The sequence below is a fragment of the Sinocyclocheilus anshuiensis genome, unplaced genomic scaffold, assembly GCF_001515605.1.
Source record: "Sinocyclocheilus anshuiensis isolate Anshui unplaced genomic scaffold, SAMN03320099.WGS_v1.1 scaffold122, whole genome shotgun sequence".
NCBI classification, from domain to species: Eukaryota; Metazoa; Chordata; class Actinopteri; order Cypriniformes; family Cyprinidae; genus Sinocyclocheilus; species Sinocyclocheilus anshuiensis.
The window spans coordinates 223,476-235,035 of NW_015544153.1; the positions used below are offsets into that span (position 1 = coordinate 223,476).

An 11,560-nucleotide genomic window follows, 5' to 3' on the forward strand; every position below is an offset into this window, starting at 1 on the left:
CTTCCATGTAAAAGTTTGGGGAAGGGTAGGTAATATGTTTTTTTTTTCCGTCTTATGCCAATCAGCAGGGTTGGTTAAAAAATACAGTAAAAACAGTAATATCGTTAAATATTATAAGAATTACATTTAATTCTATTGTAATATATTTTTAAATGTAATTTATTTCTATGTTGGCAACGCTGAATTTTCAACAGCCATTACTCCAGTTTTCAGTGTCACGTGATCCTTCAGAAATCATTAACCTCTTAATATGCTGATTTTGTGCTTAAGAAACATTTCTTATCACATTAATCATAATTTTCCTTTCTGAATACAAATATTAATTAAAGAAAAAAAATATATATATATATAATATATATATTATATATATATTTTTTTTTTTATATATATAATATTCAGTTTCTCATATAAAGGCAACGTCTTGCAGTCCATGCACTTTCAAAGGTGATGAATATTGACCACACAAGTAGTTTGTGTGTGTGTGTGTGTGTGTGTGTGTGTGTGTGTGTGCATGACAAATATATTTCAGTCTCATTTCAATCTCTGTTCTTTGTTCCAATAACAAAAGCAATGCTGGAAAGTCTCCTCATATTTCTGAAAGGGTGCCATGTTTGTGGTCAGTCGCCTCAGAATCTTTCCTATGAAGAGGGAACACTCTCAAAACCTATTTATCTGTTGACTGTTTGAAGAGTGTTTGCAGTGTGTTTTCTGATGTAACTCTGTTACAACCATTGCCCATTTGTGTGTATGTGTGTGGGTTTTTTTCTTGTTCTCGCTGATAGGTAAGAGAGCCGGTGGCCGGCCGGCCTCTCGCGTGACGTGAAGCCATTAAAGCAAAGATGAAATGTCTGTTCCATTCTCAAAGAAGGAATGCAGTGAAGAAGATGAAGAGAAAGGAAAAGAAAGGTGGATCTTGGCGCTGGGATCACAGCTATGTGGAATAGCACTCTGTCTTGTGCATTCCCAGCTGCTGGGAGCTCATAGCTCTGCTGCTTGAGCACAATCTATCCGCCAATGTGCAGAATTCATTAGGGCTGGAATACTGTAGCACAACAGACTTAGCAAGACAGGCCCTCCAGTCAGTCATTGAGATGTTTCATCAATCACTAACAATAGGAAGCACCAGGGACCACTCACACTTAACAGCAACTTGCATGCTCAAAACCAGCCTCAATTTCTGTATGTTAAGACATTTATATGGTGCTTTAAATGACCTTTGATCAAGAGGAGCATGTTCATCTAACCCTGTCAAGCAAAGCTTAAGTGTATATTAATTAGGATTGGGTTAGTTCATTTAGATTAACTCACTACTTGACTTTTTTTTCTTAGCTTGACTATTTTAGTGACAGTTCTTTAAAGGAGAAGGTTTTTAGCACACAGACAGTAAGCTGTATTTTAGTGAGCTAAAGGTCTAATAGCAACTGCCAAAACTCTACTTTCATCCCTGTTAAAACCAGTTAAACTCTGCGGACCCGGATACGGGTCCAAAATGACGTTAAAAATGTTTATGCTTCATTTACATAGCCTTCCTTATATGGTATCAGCCCATATATGGGTTCATTTGAAAGGCGAAAATACCAAAAAACGCGCCGAGCTTAAGTGGTTTTAAAGCACTGCCACTACAGCTATCAAAGCACCACCTTTGTTACAAATTCATTGCCTTTTCAAAATATACTTTAAAACAATTACTGCCAGACGTCAGATATGAATAATATAGATATTTTTACATATAATGCTTTTGAGAATTATGTATAGTACTGTTAAAAAGTTTGTTGTGATTTTTGTCTTAATACTTTTATTTAGTTAGGATGTATTCAATTGATTAAAATGGAGAGACAGTAGAGACATTTGTATTGTTACAAAAGATTTATATTTCAATTAAATGCTTTTATTTTATCTTTATCTGCTTTAAATGCTTTTCTATTTAACTTTCTATTAATCAAAGAATCCTAAGAAATGTACAATGTTTCCACAAAAACCTTAAGCAGCACAACTGTTTTCAACATTGATAATAAGAAATGTTTCTTAAGCACCAAATCAGCATATTAGAATGATTTCTGAAGCATCACGTGACTCTGAAGAAGACACAAGTACTGGCTGCTGAAAATTCAGCTTTGCCATCACAGGAATAAATTACATTTAAAAATATACTAAAATAGAAAAGTTATTTTAAATTGCAATAATATTTCACTTTATTACTGTTTTTTACTGTGTATTTGTAAAGTGCCCATATCAGGCCATTTGTAATGTTCCTAATATTGTTTTGGGAGTCTCCTACTATAGGTTGACATGCACGCATGGTCAAAAAACACTTTTGTTTCTCAAAATATGCATTTAATATCACTTAATTTTTCAACAATCCTCAAACGATTCGTTCGAAGCAGTTTTAAGGTTCAATCTCTCTAAACCCCTCTTTTCCGTGAGCCTATACTCTGCTCTGATTGGTCAGATAGCCCAGTCTGTTGTGATTGGTCTACCGTGTATGGTTCGTGTCGAAAATGATATGCCCATTGCCATAGTTCCGTATTTTGATAGAAAATACAAACATCTATTATTAATCATACTTACAGGTGGTTCAGTGGAGCCAGCTGGTCCAAATAAACTGGGTACTGAGCCATCTTTCAAGAGCAAGCGTCTTGTGAATCCTGTGTTGAACTCCCCGAACTCCCTTTATCTTTCGGAAGTGAAAATAAAACAAATTTACTTTCACAGCGTCTTCTTGAAATGATGTTAACCACACGAAGCTACAGTGTTTGAGGGTGGGTCAAGTTGTTCACGGCCGGCCAATGTAGAACATAGGCTGGCATTATGCAAATATGTTACCCCGTGATGTGTAGCCATCACGGAAGTGGGATTCGAATTACTGACGACTCGTTCAGGCTGTTTAGAGTAGATTCTTTCTTTTGGATGAAAATAACTTTATTTATTTTGCACATATATTTTTTGCACTTTCGGCTTTACAACTTGCAGATGGTTTAAATTCACATACAGCTACATTACTCACTGCATGAAAGACAATATTCGAACTGCCTGGCATAATAGGCAGGGGCGCCACTATGGTTTCTGGGCCCACTGAACAGCATATTGACTTGGGCCCCCTCCGCGATTGCATTCTGGGGGGCGATCACGCTTGATCAACTTTTGATACCCCCCGATCACCACTTTTGAATGGTAGTGTACACTCGCAGAATAGTGTACACACGCAGACACATCTTTTGCTGTCGAGCCAGAAATGATTACACATATTTACTGTATCTACTTCTACTAAAGCTGAAAAAAGCCAAAGAACAGGATGTTTGTGGGGCAGAAACGTCAGTGTGGACTGCATGGATAATTTCCTCTGCGAGGAAGGGCACACCCTCAGCACAGACAGAGAGTTGGTACTACAGACCACTGCTTCCTCGCTGTGTGTGTGCCACGCTCTGGGTAAGATGGCACTTTGATGTAGGTAACTACTTCCCATTTGATGAAAGTAAACATTCAAGGTATCCATGGCTTGGCTTTTCCACTTCAGTGAATTCCAGAGCAAGCCTCCTTTTCAGGCCAATACATAATTTTCTAAGTGGTTCTGGACAGCAGGGGGCAATTTACTCAGTAGAAAGGCCAATTAAGTAATTAAGCCAGCGGTTTGACTGCCGCGTGTGTGCTCACAAGCCCCGCAGATTGCCTGATTTGGCTCCAGTGCCACTTTTACGCACATTTGCTCTTGATATCATTGAAGGCTTAAGTCCCCTAGTGGACATCCTCCAAATGGAAATTGCATTTCTTTGAAAGCATGATAGGTAATTAAGAAAATGAAGTTGTGGATATACAAACCGAGGTCATTCCTGAGTCAGAAGCATTTATGAAATAGACAGTGCCAGAATCTTGGGTAATATTTAAAGACATGCTTAAAACATCATCCAATCAGCCATGTGAAAACACCAAGCTCCAATACCATCTTGGAACAATGAGGAATTTGATGATAACATCTTTGCTTCCACCAGACTGAAGCTCATGTATTCTCATTCCCATATGCTGAGATTCTCCAGTCATTCTAATTCCATTGTATGCTGACACTCATATTCCATTCTGCAGGTAGAGTGTCACAGAGGTGTGCAGAAAGCCTCCACAAAGAGGACTAGAGTGAAAAAAACGAGAAAAAAACTGGAGACTAAGGAGAATATTTTGGGCCAGGAGGTTATCCAGCAGGAGCACAGAGGTGGCTGCTTTTTCCATCACGCTGTTGCACATGCCAGCAGATCATAGCGCCCAGTTCTTACACATGAGACCTGGAATGTAAATATTTAAATGCGGCAAAAGTCAGATTCTCCTTAATTCTATCATTTAAATATGCATTATTTATCTGAGGTCCATCAGATGGTTACAGCATGGAGTGCCGAGTAAATATTTGTAGCAGAATACTGATGATAAACTGTTTTGAACACAAGCCAGTTGAGACATTTGCAAAATGCATGATGGAAATTTTCCACACTTTTTCCATCATGGTATCATTCCTAATAACATTTCTAATTAAGCAATAAGCATACAAGCAAAAGTGCAACTGCACTGAGTGGCTGTGCTTCAGTTGTTTGCTTGTGATGTTCTGTAAGTTGCTAGTTTGAAAGAAGTCTTTTATCCTCAGCAAGGCTATGTGTTTAAAATGCAGAAAAAAGTAATATTGTGAAATATTATTACAATTTAAAAGAACTATTCTATTTGAATATATTTTCATATAGGAATAAATGTAATTTATTAATGCGATGGCAAAGATGGCAAAGAGTTTTCAGCATCGTTACTCCAGTCTTCAGTGTCACATGATCCTTCAGAAATCATTCTAATATGCTGATTTGGTGCTCAAGAAACATTTCTTATTATTCAAAAAAATGTTGAAAACAGTTGTGCTGCTTAATATTTTAGTGGAAACCATGATACATTTTTTTTTAGGATTCTTTGATCAGACGGTTAAAAAAAAATGTGTTTATTAGAAATGAAAAACTTTTATAACATTGTACTTTACTGTCTTTACTGTCACTTTTGATCAATTTAATATGTCCTTGCTCAATAAAAGTATTATATAAAAAAAAATCGTACTGACCCCAAACTTAAGAACAAGAACAAGTTAACAAATTAATATAAGGAAACTGACATTTCATTCACAGTATGGCTGGCTATACATTATGGTTTATTTTTTCTCTGCCAACAAAAAGACTGTAGTTAACACAATTTGAATTCTCTGTAGCAAACGAAGTGATACAAACAAATTAGTGAACTGGAACTAATTGCTGTATAATAATATGGTGAAAAGCTCATGACAATTTCACAGTGAGTGTACAAATATTTCTGCTGTATTTGACCTGTACATTTCTGTTAATCCCATTTTAACAGACTCTATCCCTCAAAGATCCATCAACACTTCAGCACTTCTTCACAGCTGAAAACATGTGGCTTCTGCTAAAGTGTGAGTTCCAACAACTTTATTCTGTTAGTCTGAGTTTAAGTTTGTAGTGGGGTTTTCACTCCCTACACAGAGCCTAAAATAGCCTTGTGACTTTCCTTCTTTGCTAGCCAGTATCACACAGAGACTCTAGTATCCATGAGGTTGTCTACATTGTCAGCTAGGCCGCGACCTTTGACCTCAGCCCAGAGGAGGGTGGTATATACAGTATATGATGTTCTTGTAAATTTTTTGTCTCCTCCCCCAATGTTCAAATGCTAGCTACAACATGAGCTAACAAGATAAATAAGCACATGTGTACATTGCTTTAGCCTAGGCATGAGGCATTCAGTCCACTGATGCATAATGGGAGCTTGCCCTTCATGTTGCTTCCTACCATACCTAGCTGTCTACATTCATCCATGTTTGCAGAGCTGAAGGTGAACCATGCTCTACATGCGGCCTTTGAAACTCACCACTCCTGCTTCAAGGAGAAAGCCAAACTCTCCCCAATGCTCTTCAACTTCCCCCTGCACTCCATCCGAGAGCCAGACGTGGATCTGTGCCAGGCCATGCTAACCGCTCTATCCTCCAGGCATCACACCCCATTATCCTCCAAGCAACCACATCAGCACTGAGATGGGGACCTGTTTTTCTGTAGCACCTTCTGAGCTCAAAGCACTTCCTGAGCTCTTGGTGACGTTTCCCAGCGAACAGAGAGGAAAAGGTCAGGCTAATTGCTTCAACCCAAGGTAAAGGCCAGGGCGGTTGACACAAATTCTGGTGTGGGGATGCCAGCGACAACTGATGACTCATGCTGCGAAACCCCGAGAAAGAGATCACTGCAAGTTTCAGGATATCGTAGGCAGTTACTTTTATTGGGAACGATTAATACGCTGGCTAGCAGCATTTGGAAGCATTCCTAACTCTGATCTTCCACAATCCCGTGGCTCATGTTTCAGATTAAGCCTCGCAGCGACACCACAGCCTACACATCATCCAACCCCTTCCTTCTTGCCTCCATGCATGATCTTGCCGTCTGACCTCACTCCTGCTTGAGCGTTCCAGGCGAGCACGGCGCTTAAATTATCCCTCAGATTCTAATACAGGATAATCATTTGCCTGTCATTTTCATTTCATGCACTTTACTTCTTCTGGGACGATTTCTGGACGGAAAGCTGTAGGAAATTCAGATGTTCAAAAGCTTGCTGATTAGCCCTGTGATTAAAATGGATCGCTTGCTAAGCCTTCACCAGAATCTAAAGCGGATAATTCTAGAATCATTAAGGGCACTTTGTTACAGTTCATATTGCAGTGCCTAACTCCATCTGTTCTGCCCATTCTGGTGACATTTAGTGTTTGAACAGAATTCAGTTAAAAATAAACTCATACTCAAAGAAATATTTGATGCAATAAATATCCAAACTGTAATTCTATCTAAAACCCATTCTGTCTGAAAGCATTATTTTGCCACTACATAAAAAAAAAAAAAAGATATTTTGACTTTGTCAGCCTGGGAATGAGAGTGGTATTTTGACCTCTCTCAGATTAAAGATAAGAGAGCTGTCACCCTGTGCTGGGTCCACATTTCCCACGATTCCTTACAGGGGTGCGCTGGCTGGCAGGCCCTGCAGGCATGTTCTTTTTTGACAGCATAGTTAGGAGGTGCTGATGAAAGTGGAGAGGCTATGTTGCCCCTGTACCCTCTTAAATTAGCACAGGAGCCCTGTTGCCTGTCACACAGGGGCCCCTGCTCACAGATTCAGTTGCAGGGTGAATGTTCATGTCCGTGTTGCTGGCACCAATGCAGGTTTTGTGGTGGTAAGCAGTGTATTGAGGTTGTGTTGAGGTCTTGTTGGACCGCAGTGAGCGCCAAACATCAATAATAATTTGGAATTTTTGAACAAAATGCCTTTTTACAGTATTGTTTTTTTTTTATGTGATGTGTGTGTGTGTGTGTGTGTATATGTATATGTTTTAATATATATCATTTTTTTATAGATATATATAGTTTATATATATTTTAAAATTACCTTTGTATTTATAAAAATTAATTATAATAATTATGTCTATGTAATTGATTTAATTGTGTGTGCGTGTGTATAATTAACAATTTAATCAATTTTAATAATTTAACCTATTAATAACTACAAAATTAATTATATATATTTTTTAAAAGATATATATGACATAAATTCTATATAAAATAGGATATAGTTTGTGTGTGTGTGACACGCAAGGAACAAAAACACTCTGCCTGTTTAATATAACTTTTATATTAAGTGCAGACGTAAAAGCTGGATACCCTCCACCTATATCATCAAGCAATTAGGTTAGTTTGTCCATCTTTCACTCTAATGTTACATTCGACAGGCAGCAATAGGATAATCAAGATGTGTCAGATGACAGCACGACCCCACAGGCAGACAGTCATTCTCTTTCCTCCCTCTATACCTCATAAATTTCATTCAGCATTGATTTCCACACCAGTCTATCAAGCTGGCAGCTGCTCTCCCTCCCCCTCTGATTTAACTCCAGACTTTTATCTCATTTCCTCCCTGCTCTGGTTTGTCTGTGGATATTCATAATCACTTAATCCATAACAACACCTTTTTTAACCACCGGATTTCCCATGCACCCTTGCCAAAACACACACACAGGACTCTCTGTCTGGTTGCCTACTCACTGACCTGTGAGAAGTTCAGTCCATTCAGGGGATGGCACTGTTCCTCCACCCTCTCCACAGCACCTGTCTGCTTTCCGAGACGCTCGGCTTCCTGTGCCAAGAACAGGTCGAGTACCGGAGTTCCCCGTGACCGCACATCTGCTTCCGTCAGTGAGTTCACCATCAGCATTACCCATACGGGCCTCTTGCGTTCCCAGTTCCCTGCAATGGCATTGAAGAGGTAGTCTGCATAAAGACCCCGGCCACGCTGGTCTGCCGTCATCCAGAAGGGCATCATGTGTTTGACGTAGTCCAGGTGGCGCTTGAGTCGGCGGTAGAGATCACGTGGCAGTAACGTCTGGAGGTTTTCTCCGTTGGGCAGAAGCTGGCAGCTAGTGAGTTTTGAGATGGTTAGAGGATCTGTGAGATCCAGTTCAAAGAAAACATTGGTGCTGGTCTGGAAGGCCCGTTTCGAGCTCTCAGGGATGTAGTCCCAGACTCGAGTGTACGGGACGTGGATTGTCCCAAACAGATAGGACGGAGGGTAAGGAGGAGGCCGTTTCACAGTCCACAGGAAGGAGTTCATGTCTTTCTGCTTGATAAAGAGAAAAGGAAGAAGAGATTTTAGGGTCAAAGGGTCAGTAGCAAAACATTAGACTGAAAGAAATACATCAGTGTTACAACTCAAATAATGACACTCAAAGATTAGCCTATATATATTTGGTAAATATCAGTTTTATTATCCTAAAAAAGATCATAATCAATGTTTTAAACTGCATAGATCAATATAAACCAGACTGATTAAGTCTTAGACACTGATATAATAATCTCAAACTGAATTCCATAGGGTCACAGTATGCATTAACTTTTTCCTTATTCAAAGTCAAACTGAGCGAAAAAAGCACTATAGTAGCTGTGTCACAGAGGACTCGGTTCATGCCAGTGCACTGATAGAGCTGGCGTATTAAATCTGTGGTGGAAATGTTTAATGGGGTTCTTAGTTTACAGTGTGCCTTTCCTCGTAAAAGGGGCCTTTACACTCTGCAGCGCTGCAAACCTCTGCTGTTCTGCACCCTCTGAAACTTTAAAGTATTTACTAGTTGCTAAGGCTGTCAATAGCTGTGCCCTTGTAAAATGTAACCTTCAATGCACAACTCACTCTTACGGTCAACCTTTAAATTTAATGAATTGTTCAACCACCTCAAATCAGGAAAGAGCAGTTTAGAGTTTATTAACCATGAGTCAGAGCTGATGTTAATGAGAGCAGGAAGAATTGCAAGTGATGTTTGACTATATTTGTAGCCTCATAAAATCAAAATATAAAAACAAAAATGGTATAATGTGTTTCAAGAATGTATGAAACCAACATATAATACAAAGATTAAATTGCATTTCTAAGAACTTAGCACGTTTTAATACTAGCTTTTAAAATTATTTTATTAATATTATTTTAATCGAACATCCTTATTTGTCATTTATTTTAATGTGCCTCCACAGACTGCAGTTATTCATTTCTTTATATTTTTGGGGGTCTTAACGTCTGAAATGGCCACATGTGTTCGCGCCTGCTCATGTCTTCATATTGTATTTGAACACCTGTGAAAATGGCTCGAACACTGACCGGCTTTACTGGAGAGAAGCTTATATACTAAAGTAATATATTCTGAATGAGCAGGTCACATTCACAAACCCTCTGCTCTGTGTATGGAGTAATTTCTTAACCAAAAAAGAATGCACAAGTCATGTCCTGGACAATGGGACCATTAATGATATAAACCTCCAGGAAAAGAGAAACATTAATTTTCAAAACAAATAGAAAGGTAGATTGGAAGAAAGTTTGCGTGCATAATGCATTAACTTTCGATTTATATTTAACAAAGCATTTCTGCCTATAAATACACAAACGCTGTATTGAATGAGTGAAGAACCAGCACTCTCTTTTAAAACTTGGGATAGTCGATATTACATATGTTTGATGGAATATAATGTATCTTTCCTTATGATTTCCTCCTCGACCGATGATGAATTCTCTCCTCCATGCACTGTATGGCTCAGATGAAAGCGAAACATTAATTGCGTTAAGCAGCCTCGCGCAACTTGCCAAATCATAATGAAGTAAATATGCTCGATAACTACTTTAACAGTTCTCGTCTCAATGAAACTTGATCTGTTTATGGGGGTCCGTGATTTTTTTTCCATATAAATGCATTTGAAGTCTATTCACCCGTGGGGCTTCCCCCTTTTTCCTTTGACACATAAACTGGCACTGCACTGGCAAGATTTTAGCTGTATTTCGCTTGGCACAAAAAGTCATTTTTCTGGCCCAGATTTCTACGATTACATGACAAGAAGTGACACGCGGCTGGCTGGACGCCACTAAATAATTATTGTTTTAAAATAGATATTCCGTTATGGCTCAATTGATAACTGAAATGCAACAAATATAATAATTATATTAAAATAAGTTGTTTTGTAGTAGGCTATTATAAAAATGTCAAATGTTTATTCAAATTTACATTATAACTTTTATTTTTAGGTATATTTGTTAATGATATGAAGAGGTACAAGATCATGCAGAATAATTAAATAAGAAACGAAAACCCTACTGAACCTCACAGCACAAGTAATTGATGTTGTATGTTAAAATAGCAATTTAATGTTTTAATTTGTTACAAAATGCACGTATTTTAGTGGCCAAATACAGTTATGTTTAGAATAAATTGTAGTCTGAGAAAACGATCGTACAGATAAAATTAATTTATCTATTTTTAACCTTTTTTCCTTTACTTCTATTCAACTAAAAAAACTTCCAAGTTAAATTGAACTATCAAACATTACAACCATTCCAATAATTTCGAATCACAGTCTTTGAATTGAAATATTTCAGTTGTTGGTAATAAAAGCACCTCTTTAAAATAGAAGAAGCGGAGAAGATCAAACAGCGAACCAATCTCCTATAATAATATCATGCAAGATAGATCTTGATGACACGCCATTTAAGAGGTTCTGCAAAGGTGAGTGCAGTGCGCGCGAAGCAACTTCACAAAGTGCGCACTAGACAAACTCACCGATACGAGCTTGTCACATTTCCGCGTGCTCTGGTGCGTGTCCCGCGGTGAGCCCACATGAAAGAAAGCGCATAAAGTTACCAACCATCGTAGTCCCGAGTGACAGTTCATTTCGAGATGAGAGGGCACAGGACACCTCACGTTTCCCTTAGCTCCGTTACCTCTGTTGTTTACAAGTTTCTCCTGGTTTCACAGCACAAATAAAATGTTTTCCGCCGGTGATGATTGTGGGCTCACATTTGCCGTCTCGAAAGGAAAGCATTCTGCCCCTTCGCCATTCTCCTGACCCAGACTTTCAAAGGGATTCGCGTTCTCTCTCTCTCTCTCTCTGACACAGACTTTCAAAGGGTCTCTCTCTCTCTCTCTCTCTCTCTCTCTCTCTCTCTCTCTCTCTCTCTCTCGCTCCCGAGC

The 11,560-nt window shown here is 38.7% G+C and overlaps 1 protein-coding gene across 1 annotated transcript in view; it reads right to left on the reverse strand.

The window, feature by feature from the left end:
- The window catches only part of LOC107695245 (metalloprotease TIKI2-like), a 59,038-nt gene extending 47,594 nt beyond the window's left edge, over positions 1-11,444 (reverse strand). Inside the window, exons 1-2 of the mRNA XM_016495054.1 lie at positions 11,150-11,444; positions 8,107-8,676 (exon numbers count right to left, since the gene is read on the reverse strand). Coding sequence (XP_016350540.1) covers positions 8,107-8,676; positions 11,150-11,260 — 681 coding nt within the window. The 5' untranslated portion in view covers positions 11,261-11,444. The remainder of the gene's footprint in view (positions 1-8,106; positions 8,677-11,149) is intronic.
- Between the last annotated feature and the right edge of the window lie 116 nt (positions 11,445-11,560).